Below are 23,275 nucleotides of genomic sequence, written 5' to 3'. Positions count from 1 at the left end.
CGCGTCGCTCGCGCGTTAAACGGGCGAGTCGAGAGTCCCGCTTTTTACGCGCGAGTAAGGAAACGCGCGTAGGCATCTGGACGGGATATACATACAGTAGCTCTAGTATCTCGTGTACGCGCGTAAAAAGCCTTATCTGGACAGATTCTCGATTTATATACAGTGTGTAACAAAAATAAGTGATAATACTTTAGGGTGTGTACGTGTTCCTTGTAGTTCACTGTGAAAGTAGCAGCGCTAAAAGACGAAATTTTTTTTTCACCTTTGTATGGGCAAGGGCCCGAGCGTTACGAGTTTCCCCATACAAAAGTGAAAAAAAAAATTTGGTCTTTCAGTGCTGCTACTTTCACAGTGAACTCTCTACAAGGAACACGTACACATCCTAAAGTATCTATTGTCACTTATTTTTGTTACACCCTGTATACGGCGGCGCGAACTCGCGGTTTGGCTGCTACACAGCAAGATCACAAGCAAAAGTATGCAACGATTTATTTAAATAGCGGCGCGGTCGCTGTAATTTACTTACATATATTTGCTTGTAATCTCGCGTAGCCGCCAAACCGCGCGTTCGGGCGGACGCATATAAATGCAGCCTTTTTTTCAAAGCTTGATTAACTTTGAGATAATTTCTTCTAAGGAGAGTAAGAGAAGGAAGAAATTTGGAAGACCAAAGTATGGAAAGAGAAAAGCTATTGTACTAGTTTTAACGACATTATTCGTATTTTAAATCTAAATTGAATATTTGGTCAATCTCCATTTAACGTTATGTAACAAACATTCATGCATACACTTGTGTAGGTCGCGTAAAACTTTTAAGATTGCTGCACAAAAGAAAGGCGCAGTGTTCGATTTTTAGGTCTCTTTAGTGGGGCGAGGAGTGAGCGGAGTGGAACGGACACGCTAATAGCTTTGTCCACACTATGCCTTTTTCTGTTCGTCAAGGGCATGCGTTATAGCGCAGTCAAAAGCGCACGTGAGGCATGTCTGCGACGCATGCCCTTTGACCGTATCCAAAAACAAAAATGACAATTTTGGCGTTGCATTCGTTAACGCATTCAATTATTGGATGCGCCAAAACGAAAGTTGAATGAAAGAAGATGACGAAAATTGAAGACGAAAGCGCATAGTGTGGACATAGCTATTGGTAGATTATGGAAATGACAAGTCCTTATTGGTAGTTTAGTAAAATGATGTCTTTATTGGTGGACCGCGATTAGACGCTGACACGTTATTGGTTGATATTGTACACATGCACCTCTTATCCTTCCAGTAGTCTCAATCTTAAAGTTTTACTTAGCCTATATTTAAAATCTCATAAACTACAATTACTTTCTTAATGTCCCTCGGGAATTGTCCCGAAAGACATAAAGAACGCGGCTGTATAGCCCGACCTGCACACACTATAACCCAATACACCGAGCCACGCGCTAAGTCAGTCTTGAGTATATTCGTTAAATTGACGTGCCTCGTCACATTTATGTTACAGAGGTACAGTGATACAGACAAACAGTGCACTACTACCTACCGGACGATAAGGCTAGATGGGGTTTACCGCTTAGCAGTAACATAATGTGACAGCTAACGCCTCCGTGGTCCAGTGGTTCAGAGCATGAAGCTATATTAGCTTCATGGTTCAGAGCATGGCTCTTGACTCGGAGGTCGTGGGTTCGATTCCCGCGATGGAAACATGTTATTTCCAAGTTTGGTTAGGACAATGCAGGCTGATCACCTGATTGTCTGACAAGTGAGATGATCTATGCGTATCAGATGGGCATGTAAAAAGTCGGTCCTGCGCCTGACCTCTCGCCAGTCGTGACGGTCTTCCTTCCCACTGGGTTATGAGAGTAAAAGGAATAGAGAGTGCTCTTGTGTATTGCGCACACACTTGGGCACTATAAAATTACTCCTGCGTGACTGGCCTGGTTTCAATGAAACCGGCCACCGTCACCGAAACCGGTGTGGGAGTCATTATTATTATTATATGACAGCAGCGCACTCGTAATTTTCTCGATTGATTTTCTTTGATTTAAAAATACACCGTTGTATATTATGCAAGGCATTCCGTAAGAACTTAGCTGGATTTATATGCATCAGCGTTATAGAGCGGTTTGGACGCTATACTCCGCGAGACCACAAGCTATTGTATTTAACGATTTATTCAAATAGCGGCGCGCGCGGATGCATAGGAGAATTCAATCTGTTTTGCAAATGCTAGTATTTGGGTTATTAGTACAGAACAGTATCGGGCTCCCTAATGACAACTAGTACAGAACGTTTTGTAGTTTAATACTTGTTTTTTATGTGACATTACATTACCGCACATTTTTTAAAATTCCTTTTAAATCACCCCCATAGCCTTATCATCCTTATTCCTTATACACGCCGCAGGCAAGACAACCAAACATGCAGTCCGATCAATTATTTCACTGTGACTCTTATGCCAAAGACGTAAGGGACACTTTCATATAAGCCCGCAGGTGAAATAACAGACTGTACAAGCCTGCAAACGTTGACAATTTAACGAAATAACTACTTACGTTCGGTATACACTCGAGTTATATCTACAATACTATTTTACTATCAGGAAATCTCATTCATTAGCTAGTGGAGTGTTTTCATAATTTGTTCGTATTGAAATACGTATATAATCAATAAGTGAGTTTGTTATTACAATGACATGTTCTTGCTCAAAGAATGTCACGCCAATCATCCAATAGCTTTGTCCACAATGTGCCTTTTCCTGTTCGTTAAGGGTATGCATTATAGCGCAGTCAACAGCGAACGTGAGGCATGCCCGCGACGCATGCCCTCTGACCGTATCCAAAACTTTCGCTTTGTTATTAAAAATGACAGTTGGCGTTGCGTTCGTTGACGCATTCAATTATTGAATGCGCCAAAACGAAAGTTGAATGACGGAAGATGACGAAAATTGAAGTCGAAAGCGCATAGTGTGGACATAGCTAATGAACTATTCCGTTGCTAGATCAGCACTTTACAATGTAAAAACCGTACTATCGGAGAAGTTGATTCCTAGGCAGATGGGGGACCTACGTAGTTTGGTCGCGTTACGTCAAACCCAGCCGACAGATCACAATTAACATTGAATTGAAATGATCCAACCAAATGAAGTTGGTCTGCCAACTGCCTAGGAATCTATTTCCTCGATGGTACATCAAATAGCTATATGTAAACATGCTCGCGTTTGTACCAACGAAAATCAGCGTTAGTTGCAAATTATGAAAAGCACCTGTTTATGAATAAAATTCCCTGATAGAATCTTTATCAGACACACAATTTATACACAGGGCGACTGGAATCAAAAGATATACAAGGTTACGTTTACAATTATTGTTTTCGTTTAACACTGTACTGATTTTACCAACGCCTGTTAGTTTTAGTTAAAATATCATGTTTTCTCTTTCATTAGTACTAACAACGAGAAAGATATCATGACTATTGCGTTAAAATTGACATACATTTCCCAATAATTGTTACTTCAGATATCCATAGTTCGGTCACGGCACACGCACATATTCGTACATTGACCTATCGCTACCTCTTTCACGCGCAATCGCGAGTGAAAGAGACAGATATCAATCTTACAATATTATGCCTTACAAAACGATTTGAACTTTAAGCCTATAATAAATGGTAATACTGTATATAACCAACTACAAACAAACTTAATAACCTTACATTAACTAAGCATTACTTATGATTTAATAAAATCGTTAATATAATATTGTAAAACATCACTAATCATAAAGAGATTTTGTTAATATATTAAAGCTATAAGATCTAACACTACGGTACTGTAAGGCTACTACGAAACTGTTTTGAGACTCAAACAATCGGACGAGAATGCCGCGTCCTGCTCTAACGACGTCATTTCACGTTTGTTACAGTAGGACGCAACTTTCTCGTCCGATTGTTTGACTCTCAAAACAGTTTCATGGTACAAGGCCTGAGCATGAGATTTTGCATTTATCGCCGTGACTACAATAGGGAATACGCAAAGGTCACAGCAGAGGGCGTTACTAGCACATAAATCTGACACGATGCACACGTCACAACAGAATATTGATAGAAACGTTGTAAAACGTCGGACAAAACTTTTTGTTTACTGTCTATGCTGGTGCTGCAGTCTAGCGTCAAAATATTGCAGTAATATATTACCATATCGACAGATTAATTGCCACTAGAGGCGCTGTTTTTAAACTATATAGCTTCCTCACGGCGATTGCACAAAACTCACACTCGCACAGAACAATATAGAATGAGAAAAAGAGTTTCTGTATGCAAATTATAAAGTTAAAGCTACAGCCGCGACTAAAGGCCGCACTCAGAAACATCAAATGGTTAATTTCAATTTAATAAAGAGTTCGACACATAATATTATATGGACGCCATTAAGCATTTGTGTAGCATACCACACACAAAATCACGTATTGAGTTAAGAATGCAGTCATTCCTTCCATTTCTTTAGATCATATTTTAGAACCGCTATCCCCAACCTGCGGCCCGCGGGCCGTATGCGGCCCTGCTATTTAGTTCCTTTAGATCATTTAGAACCGCTATCCCCAACCCGCGGACCGCGGGCCGCATGCGGCCCTGCTATTCAGTTCCTTTAGATCATTCCGCTATCCCCAACCCGCGGCCCGCCGGGACCTTATTTGTAGCCCGCGTGATGTTAAACAATTTTAAAATACAAGCCCACGGCAAAATAACGTAAGTTTACGTGATAGTCGTTAAATTTTTTCCACTTTTTATATCTTTAATTTTGAAGAATGTTATTTTTTAACCCTAAAAAATGTTTGTTGCGGCCCGCGACACCAAGAGTCAAGACCAAAACATGTTTGTGTCCCGCATGTAAAAAAAGGTTGGGGACCACTGATTTAGAACAAGACTGCATTCATAACTCAACAAACCAAATATGGATTACACAAATGCTTAACAGCGACCATATATTATGAAGTTTATGTCAAAATCTCCATTAAATTAAAGTTAAGTAATATTTTAATTTAATCTCTGAGTGAGGCAGTAAGTTGTACGGAATCAGGTCGGAATAAACATTGCACTGTGGACCCCGCTAAAGGAAAACTCTACAACTAAGTATAATACTTTTATATCAATACACTTTTAAAATGGTCCAAGACACGAAATGAGTCAAAAGTTAAGGTTCTAATAAATATATTCAAGGGCCTTCTTCAATCTTTGTCTGCCATATTATTACTTTTTCAATCAGACACGACCAGTTCCCAGATACTATGTTGTATTCGCTGTGTAAATGCTAATTAATTAGTAAAATATAAATACAGGTAATTAGTGAAAAGGTTCATTTTTGTTGCGTATCTCGTGGCTAGGACTATACATCTAGCTATTGTATTCAACACGCATGCATCGCATAAGATCAATAAGATTCTATAAAACTATGCACTCATAGACATATCCTAGAAAACAGATCGACAAGATAAAATATTTAAATTTTTCCAACAAACAATCTGAAAATTAATTTCATTTCATCTCTCAATAAATATATAATTTACTTAAGTTTAATGATATGACGCAAGCGCAAAAGTTGCTACGTTTTATATTTGAGGCATATGCAGTTAAAATTGAAACATTATTATTTTTAAAGGTGATTAAAAAAAATAAAAATAGGATAGGTCCCTTTGAGGTCATTAACATTCGGTTTTTAATCCTACTGTAGCTGTACCATGAGTTTAAAGCTATAGTATTTATCGATACTCGATACCGACTACGTAAATAATTTAGTATGGCAATTTTAGTTTCGCAAGTGACCGCTAGTGGCGCTGTAAAATTTGCCATACTAAAAATTTACGTAGTCGGTATCGAGTATCGAAAAATACTATAGCTTTAAACTCATGGTAGAGCTACTGACTGCGCTAAGTTTATACTAGTACATATCTACGTTTTCAGTCATAATGCACACATCCATACTAATATTATAAATGCAAAAGTGTGTCTGTCCGTCTATCTGTTACCTCTTCACGCCCAAACCGCTGAACCGATTTTGCTGAAATTTGGCATGGAGATACTTTAAGTCCCTGGAAAGGACATAGGATACTTTTTGTCCCGGAAAATGTACGGTTCCCGCGCGATAAACGAGTTTTGGCGCAACGGAGTTGCGGGCGTCATCTTGTATATTATAATATACAAAGGATTATTGAATTATAAATTAATATAGTTTACATGCTACAAAATACCTCAAATACAAATTTATTCATATTAAATACTGGACAGGAAAATACTGGAAAAATCTATGTCAATTGAAAATATAGCATCTATTAGTTTTGGTAGGCGTTACATAGGACATTTAATATCTATGGTGTCTAAGAACTCAAACTGGTCACTAGCTCTGTTAAAATATTTTAAAAACTATTTTAAATACTAATATAAAATACTTGTGTTACGGTAGCATAGGAGTTGTAATAATAATTTAAAAACTGCTTAGATATTTTAAGAAAATTATTATGCGGTTCTATTCAAAACCTATTACTTAAATATTTAAATTACACAAGCTACAGATCGTGTTAAGAATTAAAATATTCGATTTTCAGTTCATCGTCGTAATTAAATATAATTAAATATTCTTAGATGCAAAAGAACATACATTTTATAAGAAAGTCGCTTTAAAATATAGACTAAGCACAAAAATTTAAAAGTGTTTATAATATTTAATTGCATTATAATCCAAGATATACAGCGTTTTAAAATTATTCCTAATATTAATATAATAAATTTTATTTAAGAATAATATAATAATCAAAAATGTGGGGGCGAAATATTTTATTTTAAATTATGTTTAAGTTAGAATTCGCTGCAAATATTTAGGCCTAATTAAATTATATTTAGAATTGTCAATATGCCTTTAAAATGTTAAAATATATAAAAGTAAGTCTTTAAAGTTTTAGCAAGGATCGAACACTCCATTCGCTCATATATTTACAATTCGTATATTGCACAATAATTTTAAATAACCAATCGATAAATATTTTAGACTAATTTCAACGTCGTTTCACCAACAAATCGTTTTACATACGTTACAAACGAAATTCTAACACTACGAAGGCAATATAAATTGAGACAGTTTATAATTTACAAATAATCAACACATTTATAATGATGAGTACCCTCAGTACATAATATTGATTTCGATGTAATTTTAGACAAGTATTTTTGTTACATGACACCAAATTTACTAGGGATATAGAGACGATACTGAAATATTTTTAGTAGCGAATTCAAGGATAGTTTTATATATTTTGTTGTTTTGTAATTGTATAATATAGTCTGTCCTTGTTTTATTTCGTAATAATGAGAGAGACAGAGCATTGTTGACACAACCACATGCTAATTACCCCATGTTATACATTGTAAACCATAACATCCTTGTAATTTCTTACAAATAGTCTATCCCTATATCTTCTTACGCCTCAAAGATTAAATCACTTACAAACTGCATAGATGTAGTCTATCTCTATCTTCTTGTCGAGCGGGACATGTGTCGCATATAGTCTATCTCTATCTCGTTGTACCTGATAGAGCGGGACAGATTCAGTTGGACTGGTGTATGGAGGCGAGGAAAGCGGGGTCCACTGACGCGACCTTGGCCGTGAGGAACGCGTGCATACAGAACAGCAGGCTCTGTAGGATCTGACACTCCAACTCCTGAAACATTCATATCAATTTGTTATAGTTTACACGGGGTAGAAGAAAACAGTAAATTAATGTCAAGTTTCGCTAAACTAGATAAAAGCCGAGCTTTGTGAGGGCTCGCGTTGTTTTTTTGCGTGGTAATAATAAGGCAATTTTTATATTTTAATAGTAAACAAACATTGGCTGACTGATAATAACACATCTACGTATTAATAAAAAATACAATGTTAAAGCACAAAATAATAGGCGTGATAGTTTTTCCGCAAAGTGTACCACAAAAGTGCTGAGGTTGTGGGATATACTAGGGGTAGGGCTCCCTTCGCTCACCGTGATTATAAGCGTAAATTTTTTACTCTCAAGAAAAAATATTTGATTTCTAGCCGATGCAAAAATAAGGGGGTGTAATAGGGATTAATAAGCTAAAGAGCTGAAGCTCTGTATTAATCATAAAGTTATTATACCTAGCGGAATAGAGCAACAATCTCGAGCTGTCAAACGAAACGGAAATTGGTTTACATCTGTGTGTAAAAATATGTGTACGTATACACTTACACAAGCATGATTGAACATGAATTCTATGAGGTTAAATTGTCAATGTGCCGATAAATGCCGACTGGACGTCTGCGTGTTCTGCTTTAATGTGTCTTTTTACGACGTCATGTGTGACGATGCAGTGTAACTGATAGTGACATCTTGCTTGCTCAGGTCTTTGTTTCTCTATTCCGCTAGGTATATTAACTTTATGGTATTAATACAAGCGTTAGTAAGTGTGTGCGGGCGTATGCATTTTGCGCTTGTTTTAGCGTGTGTGTGTGCGTGTACTTGTGCACGTAAGGGTGCGTGTGTTTATGCATGCGGAATGTTTTGTTGACGATTCAGTACTCACTTTCGTCTCTATAACTTTGGTCTCGGAGTCTTGAAAATGCAACTTTAATTTAGACTTCCCGTCGTCGCTTGAGCCTCGCAGCTGCGAAAACCTGAAAAATCAGTGTTATTATTTATTTTATTTTCTTAGGAAAAGTAAGATTATAGTAATTATTTAGTGCCTGTTTAGTAATTTACACTAAGTTACAGTCATACTAAGTTACAGAAACCAGATAAACTATTTAGAATTTTTGCCTAATACAAAACAATGTCTACTTAAAAATTTAACTCTCATATAACTATTTTTTTTGTGTTCTCAGATTTACTTACTATATATTGGACCCGTAGACTTCGTTCGGCGTACAATTAGTTTAGTATTCACGCTATCTGTATTAGTCTTTGAAATGTGGTACCTGTATGACCAGACTGGCGGCGCGCCGGGCGTTCCCTCGCTGAGTGAGAACCCGCTCGCCCAGTCCAGCGTCAGGCCCGCAGCGCGACCGCCGTGCACCACCGTGAACGTCTTCTTCTGTAATATACATACAATAGGATTTAAGCAAACTCATGCCGTGAACCACAAAAAAGTACTAGAGCGAGACAACGTACCGCAATAAAGCGAGATGCGACATAGCACGTTGGATCGAGGTTACATTGCTTCGTCGCGTTATACAGTAATTAAACCTTCCTGCCAAATTTTTTCCAGGTCTTAGGTATCATTAGGAGAATCCATTGAACCAAAAAAATGTAGTGTTATTATTTTTTTAATTACATATTTTATCTCATTAAAAATCGTTGCAGAACGGTCACTCGCAGCGCGGGGGAATGAGCGGGGGTGACGCGGGGGGAGGCGCGAACGCAGGGGCATGTCACGCGCGGGCGACGCGTCGTGTCCATTAATTAATTGTAGTGTTTTTTGGGATAACTTTCGGAAGCTATTTCTCAAAATTTTAGTACTGAGTGATTATAAAAGAAAAAATACGTGTATTTTTATTTTTAACAATAATAATAATTGATTGAAACAACAATACATCTGCTACAAAATATTTTTACAGGTACACTATATTATTTTAAGATTACAGACGTTAACAAGGATCAATATATCAAAATTTGGCAGGAACGTTTAATTGCACCCTGTATTATGTTAACGAAGCGGCGACGTTTCACCGCGTGCGTGTCACCGTCTTGTATCATGTTGTAGTACGTCGATACAAAGACTTAGCATACATGGCGTTATTTCTTTACAACGACATAACGCTCCGCAGCGCAACGGAGCAACGTGACTACGCTCTTAAATTATGTATGACGTTTGAGTCAGTAGAAACCCATAAAGTTAATATTAATATAAACGTCCAGTCGGCACTTATTGGCACGTTGACAGTTTAATCTCATAGAATTCATGTTCAATCATGCTTGTGTAAGTGAATACGTACACCTATTTTACTCACGGATGTAAATCATTTTCGTTTTCGTTTGACAGCTCGAGATTGTTGCTCTATTCCGCTAGGTATATTAACTTTATGGTAGAAACGGCATTCATGTGAATATACTCCCGTCCCGATTCGGTGTAATTTTTAATCTAAACTCATCTATCCCAGTCTTGCACACTGAACTATAACTCACGCCGAGTCGCACCACAGCGGCGACCAAACACGCGGTCCACGCGGCGTCCAGGCGCAACAACTCATGGCGGGTGTCAGCGCTGAAGTACCGCGGGTGCGGCGCTCCGGCGGCCCCGGACTGTAGGAGGAAGCAGTGCTGCCGCCAGTCCACCGTCTCGCTCTCTTTCACGCTTCGGAATAGTGTCGCGTACACCTTGAGGCTTTCCGGGCATTTCGCTAGCTCGCTTGTGTTCATCTGTAAATGGAGAATGGGAAATTGGAAATGTAGTTTAAATAGCGTATAAACGGACCAAGTGGAAGAATTTGTGAAACGTCGTATGCAGTAGGGCGCATTGGTGTAGGCTAGGGATATAACACGTTACAAATAAGGATACTGTGGGAAATAACTGCCTGCTATCTGCATCATATTACATTATTTTTCGGCGTCGCTTTATTGTTTCGGTACATTGATATGGCATGGCGTTTAAGTGAATATCATGTCGTCTCTAATTGATAGATAAAGAACGTTGTTGTAGCTTTATGGGTACTTATCGATCGCAACGCATTAGTTAAGCTGTCAGGGGTGCTTACCAGAGGCACAATCTTTGTCAGGGGTGTTCACCGATGGCACAATCTGTCAGGGATACTCACCGGTGGCACTATACCTGTCAGGGGTACACACCAGTGGCACCATATCTGTCAGGGGGGTACTAACCGGTGGCACATCGAACAGCATGACGTCAGTGCCCTTTAGCACGAGGAACCGCGGACGGTAGGTCTGCCAGGGCTGCGCGGGCGACACCACGCCTTCGTGCACCCAGCCCATGTACTCGATACGCTCGCCAGCCGCTAAGTGCCGGTTTAGCAGCTTCATCTGGATATTTGGATAAAGAAGATTAGTATCAAAAGTTAAAATATTTATGACCCTACGGGCCTGTTTCACCACTTCCTGATAAGATAAGTGACGAATAGGCTATTCACCAATTAACTTGACAAATCAAGTATGGAGAATCTGTCAAAAAAGTAGGGAATAGCCTATTCGGCACTTTATCAGAAAGTGGTAAAACAAGTCCTACGCCTGCTTTCTTAAATTAGCCAAAGCCTATATAAGGCTTTTGCTAATTTAAGGATAGATAGAGGATAGATTTGTATTAACATTTTTGATTTTGTACATATTATAATAAATAATATTCAATAACTAATATCGAATCGATTGGCACCATGTTGCGTCTACTGCTACTCGTAAGAGATAATATTATAATGTTTTGTCTTTCAAGCAAATTTTCCAATGTATCAGGACAAAAAAAATATTGTAGAGCGCATCTATTGTAGGTACAAAATATTGGTAAGGGGGACAGCTTAGATATTTTTATAATAAACTAAATCCAAACCTGCAGGTTGGTGAGGCCCATGATGTTATCTGAGATGCTCTTGAGCCAGTGCGAGAGCGCCGCCGGATCCTCCACGTGGATCACGCCCGACGTTATATGCGGCCGCGCGCCGCGAACCTGCATGACAAATGTTTGAATTTGAACTTTATTTGGTACAAACAAAAGTTCATATGTAGCACCTCCATCGTGGGTATCGCAGACACAATAGATTTTCAATTGTTATGCGGCAGCCGGTTGCCGCTTGGGGATTGGTGGGTTAAAAAAGGAACGTACCACGCCGCAAGAGGTGATTTGCCGTAAGTGACGCATTGTCAAATAATATCGCGTCTCGGGAATATAATATTCCCGATATTGATAATAATAATTATTATCAACTTTTTATTTTATTTTCTTACCTCAAAGGCTCCAGGTCTCAGCTTGTCCGTGCCAAACACGTATCTGGTTACGTAGCCCATCATCAGCGGCACTGAAACATTACGTACGTATCTTCACTGAAACATTACGTACGTATAATCTTATATAAAACTATAATACTTAGTATTACTTAGTAATACACCTGAATGCGTGTGTCTTTATGCAAATGTAATTTTTTAACACGTATAAATCGCCTCCAAGGGCCAGTAGAGGTATATTCTTGTGACCACCTTTGGCCTTAGTGTCGATGTATCCATACTATCAGAGAAGTTGATTCCTAGGCAGATGGGGGACCTACGTAGTTTGGTCGCGTTACGTCAAAACCCAAACCCAACCGACCGATTCGAACCGTTTGATCCGACCAAATGACGTTGGTCTGTCAACTGCCTAGGAATCAATTTCCTCGATGGTATATAAAATGTGTTTAGTGAGCACTTACGCGTTTATTTGTGTGCGTATGCGTACATACTCAGCACACACTATACGAACTAATTCTCTACTTTCAGCTTCAGCTGCTGTCGTACGCTCGACGTCACGTACGTATACGTACCGTGCGTGCACGTATGCGTACAAACTACAAACTTACCGGATACAACGTCCACCCACTCCCTAGTCTCAGTTCGGTTCTCGGTGAGACGGTCAGATGCGACAGAGGGAGGTCGGGAGCGAGCGGAGCCCGCGCTGCCAGGTCTACTATCATCAGCGCTCTGCCATCCACCGTTGGTCTCAGTATTGCAGTTGGCGTCCGGCTTGTGTGACGGATGGTCGTCGCCTGTACTGCTGTCCGTGTCGGACGCGCCATCAGCTGTAAGAAGAATTGTGTTTATTTTCTAGGTCATTTCACTACTGAGAAAAGGTCTCTCTTAAGAGTAAAGAAACATGCTACAGAAAATATCAATAATCTGTCCACGGTTCTTACTGTTTGGGTATGGATTTGTCTATAGTGCGAGCGATAACGTATAGACTAAACTACAGGTTATATATAAGAGATCGATAATATACTTCATTTTAATCTATTATTGTTAAAAAAACTACAAGGACAAAATTTTCTTATGTAACAAACCTTGTTGTAAGTTCATTAACTTTATGAAATTACTAGCTGTTGCCCGCGACTTCGTCCGCGTGGACTTCAGTTATAGCGAGCGATGTCAACAAAATTGGTGTCAAAAGCTTTTATAAAAAAAAAACCCTGGTACCCCTTAAATCAAAACAGCTGTGCATTGTGCACATAATATTTCATTTTTTTAAATTAAACTTTATATTTTATGCCAAATTTTAAAGCTTATTTAGCCCCCCAATTACACAACTTTACCCATAAACTATTTATCATTGATAGGTTTAAGGTTACGTCACTGTATATAATATAAAGTACTGACTTATTAATTACGTAAAAAAAAATAACAATCGAATAAAATAACAATAGAAAAAAATCGGAACTCAAATATATTATGTTGATACCATCTCTTACAGAAAGATGTTGGGCAAGCGTTAGCGCGATGTAAGAGACAAATTTTCGTATTTTCACCCCCTTACAACCCTTTTTTCCAGTAAAAAAGTAGCCTATGTCCTTTCTCAGGCTTAAGAGTATCTGTATACAAAATTTCATTACAATCGGTTCGGTAGTTTTGGCGTGAAAGCGAGACAGACAGACAGACAGACAGAGATACTTTCGCATTTATAATATTATTAGTATATATAGTATAGATTAATTATGGGAATATGCCTAGTTCGCAGCAATTAATGTTATTATTGCGTGTTTTATAAATTATGAGATATTATTTTAAATTGCCTAGCAAGCCAAACAAACAAATTATGTCGAATGAATATTTTAAGTATGTTCTCACATTGTGAATAATGTTTATTGCAATTTAACAAATATTTAAAGAAGAAGTTTCTTCAGGAAAATCAGGCTATGGCTATCATAATTATATACTTTTTCATAGAGGAACATACAAAGAGACGCATTGACAAAGTAAATCAGTTGTTTCGTCCCTAAAATCTGTCACGAATATCTATTCTTTCATGGTAAGCCTACAGACAATAGTACCCTGGGGCCGTACCTACCATGAAACCGTTTTGAGGCTCAAACAATCGTACAAGAATGCCGCGTCCTACTGTAACAAACGAGAAATGACGTTGTTAGAGCAGGACGCGGCATTCTCGTCAGATTGTTTGAGTCTCAAAACAGTTTCGTAGTAGCCCTACTGATATCGGATGTAACAATCATACCCTGTTTCAGCAGGAAGGTCAATTCTACAGCGGTAAACCTACAGACAATAATTATAGTAGGTACTCAGGTCTGGATTTAATAGGCAGTATAGGCCATGGCCTATGGGCGGCAGAGTCCTATGGCGTCCTAGGGCAGGGTGACAGTGTGGCGGCAGAGTTCATACATAGGGGCGGCAAAATTAAAGTGGCCTATACTCATAAAAAAATCGGCCAAGTGTGAGTTGGACTCGAGCATGAAAGGTTCCGTACCATTAAAAAGCAAATTTAGGTAAAAAATGTGTTTTTTTGTATGGAAGCCCACCTTAATTATTTATTTTATTTAAATTTTATTATTAAATAATAAAATAAAAATAAAATAAGCCTTTATTCAGACACTTACATTTGTTTCTTTTACATTTATATACTTTATACAATATTAAATTTTCTTAACTAAATCTGATTGCCTTATGGCAAAGGCCTCCCCTAAACTCTCCCACAATTGTCTATCTAATGCTCGGGCCACATTAACGAGAAACGCCGTTAATTCTAAAACATGTTATAGCATTATCGCCTTAACATGCCACTAATTAAAGACGATAATGCTTTAACAAGTATTAGCATTATCGCGATAATTAACGGCATTTCTCGTTAGTGTGGCCCGAGCATAATTATTATTAAATATTAAAGTATAAATACATCTGAGTATTTTGTGAACATTTCAAGTGCCTACCTATTGCCATTATTGCTATCGAGCATAAAATTGCAAAATATTACGTTTGTTGTATGAGAGTCCCCCTTAAAAATCGAATTTATTTTATTTATAGCGGCAACAGATATACACAATCTGTGAAAATTTCAGAAATCTAGCTATAGCGGTTCTTGAGATACAGCCTGCTGACAGACAGACAGACAGACGGACAGACAGACAGACGGACGGACAGACAGACATCGAAGTCTTAGTAATAGGGTCCCGTTTTTACATTTGGATACGGAACACTAAAAACATAAATCCGGCCCTGATAGTACTCTGACTTGGGATGTAACAATCGTACCCTGTTTCTGCAGGAAGGGCGTGGCGGCGCGGTAGTGTTTGACGGTGAGCACGACAATGTCGCCGGCGTTACGGAGGATGTTGACCGCGTCGTCGTGCTTGCACGCAGTTATGTACTCGCCGTTCACTGAAACGATACACATTATTACAATTTAAAAATATAAATATCTTGAGTTTTAGCCGGCCCGTAGACGAGCAATTTTGTTGCGCAATATACAAATACATATATTACATACCTAATATTATTGACCGTCTGGCATCTAGGGTTGATTTTGAACATCGCACGCCTTCAATCTATTAATTGTCAAATAAACTGTTCAATAAAATTGAAGCGTGATATAGGCGAGCAATTTTATTGTCTTAAGTCCTAACCCATACACCAGTCAACTTACGGCCGTTCCCAATATTTGATCTATCTCTGGTTTTGCCCTACTAGAGATAGGAATAGCTCACAATTGACATAAAATATATGTCTCTAATGTCTAATGTGAGCTATTTTTATCTCTAGTAGGGCAAAACCAGAGATAGATCAAATATTGGGAACGGCCGTTAGACATTTTGAGGTTGCATTTTGCACCAAGATAAAAATCAGTAATATTGTTTTTAATATGATTAGAAATGATATTTGAAAGTTCCCCATAGTTAACCTGTATGGATTTTTTTTACTGAAGGTCAAAGGTCCAAAAAATTTGTTTTTCAAGATTTTTAGCAAAACGGTAAATTTTTTCATAAAAATGCTTAAAACAAAATTGTAGGTCATAAAATGATCTACAAAAAATGGATCAATATTTTATTCCCTAAGAGCCACCATTTTTGAAATATAACGATTCAAAAATTTGTTAAAGTTGTAATCGTCGTTTGGGTATTTCGTTTTGTCACACAAGGGAATTATGGGGAACTTTCAAATTTAATTTTTAATCATGTCTTAAACAATAAATTACCGATTATCAGCATGGTGCTAATTTATGCAATCTCAAATGTCTAACTTGAATGGGGTATGAAGGCGCGCGATGTTCAATATCAACCCTAGACGGCCTTACTACGCAATACGTGATATTGTTCAATATTATTGTAGGTCTGGAGTCTGGACTACTTGCCCACTTGATCGTCAAGGGGCAGGCTAACACAGTATATCTCATTCTGTCTCACTCGCCGATGAGTTTTGGGTTGGGTTTCTGCCTCTTTCTCCTCACGCCGTTCTTAGTTCACTGAAAAGTGAAACGTTTTATTTCAATTCTCGCCGGGTATCCCGGCCTATGGACGTCATAATATAGGTGTTCATGTTTTGTTATTGACTTATGACACTTCTTATTAACCACTTTTGAAGCAAATAAAAAAAATATGAATACCATAATCCCAAAAATAAACTTTATCAAAACTATATTTTATTCTCTTGAGTTAACAACCTACTTTGGTTTACTTAAGTATATACTAATCATAAATCATCAACATACATGATACATGGGATTTGATGACACTCATGACAGTCTTAGCTCATAATCATTTATAATCAAACAGACAATTATTTTCTTATCAATCTTCACACAAAATCATTCAACACTGTCTGAACAAATTTTACCTTAACTTTAAATTACGTTCACAGCTTGCTTTATATAGATTTAATAATCTCTAACTTATGTATTTGAATGCCGCGAGAACCTAATAAATAACATTATAAATGTTACGCTCAAAGACCGAAAAAGCTCAGTGAGCGAAAAAATGGCTCACAACGCGTTGTGGTAATAGTGAAACGATCACGACGCGAAATTCGCGTCGTGGCCCTAGTGAAAACGGCCACGACGCGTTGTGGTAATCACAGAAATACAACAAAGCGAAATTCGTGTCGTGGCTGATGTGCTATTCGACCACAACGCGTTGTGGTAATCGAGTAAAACCAAGACGCGTTCTGAGCATTTAAAAACAGCGAATTAATGTTGTGGCCCTAATGAAAACGGCCACGACGCGTTCTGAAACCAGGCCGTGTTACGCAGGAGTAATTTTATAGTGCCCAAGTGTGTGCGCAATACACAAGAGCACTCTGGTTTCAATGAAACTAGGCCAGTTACGCAGGGGTAATTTTATAGTGCCCAAGTGTGTGCGCAATACACAAGAGCACTCTGGTTTCAATGAAACCAGGCCAGTTACGCAGGAGTAATTTTTTATAGTGCCCAAGTGCGTGCGCAATACACAAGAGCATTCTGGTTTCGATGAAACCAGGCCAGTTACGCAGAAGTAATTTTATAGTGCCCACGTGTGTGCGCGTGTAAAAGTCGGTCCTGCACCTGATCTTTCGCCAGCGCTCCATTGGGTTATGAGAGTAAAGAATAGTGCTTTTGTGTACTGCGCACACACTTGGGCACTATAAAATTACTCCTGCTTAATTGGCCTGGTTTCATTAAAACCAGAGTGCTCTTGTGTATTGCGCACACACTTGGGCACTATAAAATTACTCCTGCTTAATTGGCCTGGTTTCATTAAAACCAGAGTGCTCTTGTGTATTGCGCACACACTTGGGCACTATAAAATAACTCATGCGTACCTGGCCTGGCTTCATTGAAACCAGAGTGCTCTTGTGTATTGCACACACACTTGGGCACTATGAAATAACTTCTGCTCAACTGGCCTGGTTTCATTGAAACCAGAGTGCTCTTGTGTATTGCGCACACTCTTGGGCACTATAAAATAATTTTTTTAATGAAATAAAGGGGCAAACGAGCAAACGGGTCACCTGATGGAAAGCAACTTCCATCGCCCATGGACACTCGCAGCATCAGAAGAGCTGCAGGTGCGTTACCGGCCTTTTAAGAGGGAATAGGGTAATAGGGGAGGGTAGGGATGGGAAGGGAATAGGGGAGGGTAGGGAAAGGAATAGGGTAGGGAATTGGGCCTCCAGTAAACTCACTTACTCGGCGTGAAAACCGTAAAAACCGTAACCGGCGTAAAAACCGGCGTGAAACAGCGCAAGCGCTGTTTCACGCCGGTTTTTTGTGAGAACGTGGTATTTCTCCGGTCGAGCCGGCCCATTTGTGCCGAAGCATGGCTCTCCCACGTATAACCTCACGCTTGGGCGCTATCAAATTACTCCTGAGTAACTAGCCTGGTTTCAGAACGCGTAGTGGTCGTTTTCATTAGGGCCACAACACGGATTCGCGTCGTGGCTGTTTTTAAATGCTCAATGCTAAAGCCATGACGCGTTGTCATGGCTTTTCTCGATTACCACAACGCGTTGTGGTCGAATAGCACGTCAGCCACGACACGAATTTCGCTATGTGGTATTTCTGTGATTACCAGAACGCGTAGTGGTCGTTTTCATTAGGGCCACAACACGGATTCGCGTCGTGGCTGTTTTTAAATGCTCAATGCTAAAGCCATGACGCGTTGTCATGGCTTTTCTCGATTACCACAACGCGTTGTGGTCGAATAGCACGTCAGCCACGACACGAATTTCGCTATGTGGTATTTCTGTGATTACCAGAACGCGTCGTGGCCGTTTTTACTAGGGCCACGACGCGAAATTCGCGTCGTGGCTGTTTCACTATGACCACAACGCGTTGTGAGCCATTTTTTCGCTCATTGAGCGTTTTCGGTCTTTGAGCGTAACATAAATACCGCAATATAAAAACATCGCGTGACTGAATATCATGTGCCAGGCTACAATAAAAGGATTGTTTCAGTTTATTTCGTATTTAATTAATGTCAAAGCTAGATTATATGCATGCGGCGCCTGTGTAATGCACTTATTGTATTTAAAGCCAAACAAGTGTTATCAATCCTTTTATATCATGACCGACTTTATTCAACCCTTGTATAGTACGACTATGATTTCAACGGTAGCGACGCTGTTTATTTATGTACGGTTCATATTAATAATCGGCCAAGTGCGAGTCGAACTCGCGCACGAAGGGTTCTGTACCGTTATAGAGGAAAAATAGGCGAAAAATTGTGTTTTTGTATGGGAGCTCCCCTTAATTTATTATTTTAATAAAAGGTGATTTTTAAGAGGTAGGTACCTATATGATTTGTTTAAAAAAAAAAAATTAAAAAATTATCAAATCTGTATTGGAATAGATAGTATGATAAATACAAAGTTAAAATTAATGTTTAAAGATGATTTCACGCAAATGTTGGCCGTGGCTCCGCTTTAGATGGTCCATGCGCAAGGTCCAATTTTGGCACACTCTCTCCAACATATCGACCGGTATTTCACGAATAAATGCTTCAATATTGGCTGCCAGTGCGTCAATCGTTGCTGGACTGCTGGTTTATCCCTGGTAGACATGAGCCTTAACATGGCCCCACAAGAAATAGTCCAAAGGCGTTAAATCACACGATCTTGGCGGCCAATTGACGACCCCAAAATGTGAGATAAACTGTTCACCGAAGACGGCTCTCAATTGGGCCCTTGTTTCATATGCCGTGTGGGATGTGGGTTTCCTTAAAATCTATCTAATAATAAACAAAATTGGTGTCAAATTTCAAAGCGTCGTAAAACCTCATACTCTAGACTGTGTACAAAATTTTATTATAATCGGTTTAGCAATTGTGGCGTGAAAGCGAGACAGACAGATAGAGATACTTTCGCATTTATAATATTAGTATGGAAGTATGGATAATGGATAGTAATGGGATGAGTGGAGTTATAGAGGATATTAGTAGAGCCTTGGCTCAGGGCCCGTACCACGCAACGGTTTTGAGACTCAATACGTCTATAAATACAAACGAACAATCGGACGAGAATGCCACGTCCTGCTCTAACAACGTCATTTCACGTTTGTTACAGTAGGACGCAACATTCTCGTACGATTGTTTGAGTCTCAAAACCGTTTCGTGGTACGGGCCCTGGTTAAAATTTTGCTTTGCCCGAAAAAGTACTATTCTAATGAAGTATATACTGTATTTTAACAGATAGAACTTAACTGAACTTAATGTTGCCGCGAACATTAAGTTATTAAGTAGCTAGCAAAACACCAAATTGGTTTATTATAACACATAATAACATTTAAATGTAGTATGTTATAATCGGTATCGAAGCCGGAGCCAGTAACGAGTCAATTAACGTAACTATTTGAGCACTCCCATTGACCCTAATTCCGAGTTTCCACCACGCTAATGACCATTCACTGGGCGACGATCGACACGAACTATGTTATGCGACCCTAGGTATAGAAAGCCCTTAGGCATGTTTAGAGTAATCTTAAGACTGAAGTCACGCGCTTATTATGACCGGCCGCATTTCCTAAACATCTGTACAGGAAATGTGGCCGGTCATAACGTATGGTTTATCGCCAGTTACGCACTCGGTCATAAAACGTATGAAAAATGCGGCCCGCCAACATGCGTTCCGTCACTATGTGAATTTATATATTTTAGAAAAGCCAATAGCATGACAATCAGTTTTACAGACACTTAGAATCTCTTTCAAGACTTAACTTTAGACATATGCCATGGGATATGTAAAAGAATAGTTCGAAAGTTTTTTTTTAAGTTATTCAGCTGAAAGACATGTACTATCAGAGAAGTTGATTCCTATGCAAATCGAGGACCTAAGTAGTTTGGTTGCGTTACGTCAAACCCAGCTGAGAGATCACAATTAACATTGAATTGACATATTCGACCAAATAACCTTGGTCTGTCAATTGCATAGGAATCAAATTCCTCGATGGTACTTCCCTTACCATTTTTCTGGATGGTAAGTTATTACTTACTATCCAGAAAAATGGTAAGGGAAGTACCATCAAGTTGTGAAAATGAATGTGAATGAATTTATAAAGTAGAATTATTATTCTACTTTATAAATTCATTCATAAATTTTTAAGTACTCTTGGATATTAAAACAGTCTTAACATTTAAGTGTTTACTGTATGTTGATAATTCAATTCAAACTTATATTATAAGCATGGATACCAATTACCAATAGACTACAGTCATAATAGGTACCTTTGATAACAGCATCACCAACAAACAGCTGGCCAGTCTGATCAGCTGCTTGGTCCTTATATATTTTGGATATGAGTATGGGCAGCTTGTGCTCAGCCCCACCTTTTATGCTAAGACCGAGTCCGCCAACCTTCTGCCGAGTTATTTGCACCATTCGCTCCTGAATAAATATAAGTTAATTTAATAAGATATTCAGCGCAAGCTATTGAGGTACTATAATATATATGAAATATCTATAAAAATGTAAATTAAATTATGTAAAATAATTACTAGAATTAAAGCCCGCCAAGTGGAAGTTGTACAAATATGCAAGATATCACAATGGATTGTAAATACAATGCCTAAAATAAAATTAATGTTCTATAAAATTTTCTCCTTCAATCGCGGATTCTTGGAAATCTGTTGTTCTTGCGGCCACTGTGGCCGCTTGGGAGTTGTAGCGTTGTATATGTGTTTTAAATCTAACTTATAAACATAAAACTTATAATTTATCTACTTATAAATATAAAAAATATATTTATAAAATTTATAATTTTCTAAATTATTAGCAAAAACTACCAAGCATATGTAGTACAGTACAAGTTTACTAAATAATATGCTTTGAAAGACTTACCCTGGCATGTGGTACAGTTTTGTCCCGAGGTGGCTGAGGCTGCACCACCACCTCTCTCTGAACGGTGACAGACTCCATGGTGAGGAGCAATCGTGCAGGCCGCGGACGGGACTTCCCGTCCGACACCTGCACCATTCCCATGCGGATCTGAAATAATTATGCCATGATATAATTGCTAAGTATATTGTTTTAATAATCATAACAAACTCTTTATTTGCTCACTAAAAATACAAAGTACGAAAAAAACAAGTTATTGAAAGAGCACAAACTGGGGGTTTTTCCACTTTGAGGGGTTTCTTCCAGACAACCATATTTTATTATTGCTTACTGGAATGGTGTTGCAGTGTCATTATATTATCAATTTTGATAAAAACTATACTGTGCTCGGCGAAACATGGTGGTAGCGGTCATTGACTCCCTGTCAAAAACTTATTATTTTCTATATAAGCTGCGATTGACAATGAAGTGTCAGATGTTGTCAATCGCAGCTTTGTATAGAAAATGACAAGTTTTACAGGGACTCAATGACCTCTACCGCCATGTTTCGCCGAGTACAGTATATAATATTTGTATTTAGACATAAAAAGGTAACACATCATTTAGGAACAAGCTGCAAAATTAAATTTAGTAGAATTGATAATAGTTAAGTACTATTTACAATGAATATAAGTTATTTAATTTTAGAACTCTCCTATTTTTATGTTTTACTTTGTTCTGTTTTTTATTTCGATAGAAATTTTGATAGAATAGGGCTCTGGGAGCTCTCCATGCTTATGGAACTGAGAAACCTTGTAAGTAAGCAAAAGTTTTTCTACAAACCGTTTGCTGCACAAACCTTTTCATCTTTTTTCTCCTCGATAGGCGTCATCATTATGATTTAATCACCATACCGAAATCACAAATATTTTAATCTAAACTGCGTTTCATCACTCACAAGTTGGACATGTCATAATTCTTTTACAAGTTTTACACACAGTTGGTTCATTTTAGTAGTCCAATTGATCTACAGGAGAACGCAATGCGTTATCCGTACTCTGTATAAAGTTTAATTAATTATTTACGGGATTCAAATAACAAATACGAAATACAGGTCACTGGCTTACGATAAATCAATAGACGTGAATGAAACCAAAACAAATCATAAATGATAACTTCACATAGGCACCTTATACTCAATTACTGAATAAATTATTCACATTTTACATTTAATTTGACTCTAATAGGAATTTAATGATCACTTCCCATAATTATAGCGCTTAAATATAAATAATTAATAGAATTTGCATGAGAAAGCGAACCTCTCCCATTCTTTCGTAATTGCTTACTAATGTTGCCATTCAAAAAATCTGCTGTCAGCTCTCACTGTCACTCTGTCAATTGTCATTTTTTAAAATAAATAAAAGGCTAAGCTCACAAAGGAGCCATTAATAAAAAAGAAGAAGAAAAGGCTAAGCCCCAATTTCACCAACGTCTGTTAGTGCTGACAGCTTGTTAAAATGTCAAGTCTTCTCTTTCATTC

At 38.3% G+C, this 23,275-nt stretch overlaps 1 protein-coding gene across 2 annotated transcripts; it reads right to left on the bottom strand.

Moving 5' to 3' along the window:
• Window positions 1-6,929: 6,929 nt before the first annotated feature.
• LOC121730454 (gamma-2-syntrophin) lies at window positions 6,930-23,056 on the bottom strand. Of its 2 annotated transcripts, none has more exons than XM_042119489.1 (12): window positions 22,592-23,056; window positions 21,757-21,903; window positions 21,144-21,303; window positions 15,208-15,333; window positions 12,534-12,752; window positions 11,929-11,999; window positions 11,534-11,650; window positions 10,858-11,016; window positions 10,165-10,398; window positions 8,958-9,073; window positions 8,567-8,657; window positions 6,930-7,692 (listed from the first exon to the last, which is right to left on the bottom strand). In XM_042119489.1, the coding sequence occupies exons 1-12, from the start codon at window positions 22,625-22,627 to the stop codon at window positions 7,579-7,581; spliced, it is 1,590 nt and encodes a 529-aa protein (XP_041975423.1). In that variant the 5' UTR covers window positions 22,628-23,056; the 3' UTR covers window positions 6,930-7,578. The 2 variants fall into 2 exon arrangements, with proteins under 2 accessions (XP_041975423.1, XP_041975424.1); XM_042119490.1 differs by having other exon boundaries at window positions 7,572-7,692; window positions 10,161-10,398.
• Between the last annotated feature and the right edge of the window lie 219 nt (window positions 23,057-23,275).

This window comes from Aricia agestis, chromosome 9 (assembly GCF_905147365.1).
Source record: "Aricia agestis chromosome 9, ilAriAges1.1, whole genome shotgun sequence".
NCBI lineage: Eukaryota > Metazoa > Arthropoda > Insecta > Lepidoptera > Lycaenidae > Aricia > Aricia agestis.
This window is presented reverse-complemented; position numbering and strand designations above follow the sequence as displayed.

Coding starts and splice junctions, on each gene's coding strand:
- LOC121730454 (XM_042119489.1), bottom strand. CDS start 22,627: ATGATGACGCCTATCGAGGAGAAAAAAGATGAAAAG. Junction 21,904..22,591: donor AGGAGAAAAAAGATGAAAAG/GTTTGTGCAGCA, acceptor TAATTATTTCAG/ATCCGCATGGGAATGGTGCA. Junction 21,304..21,756: donor AAACTGTACCACATGCCAGG/GTAAGTCTTTCA, acceptor ATATTTATTCAG/GAGCGAATGGTGCAAATAAC.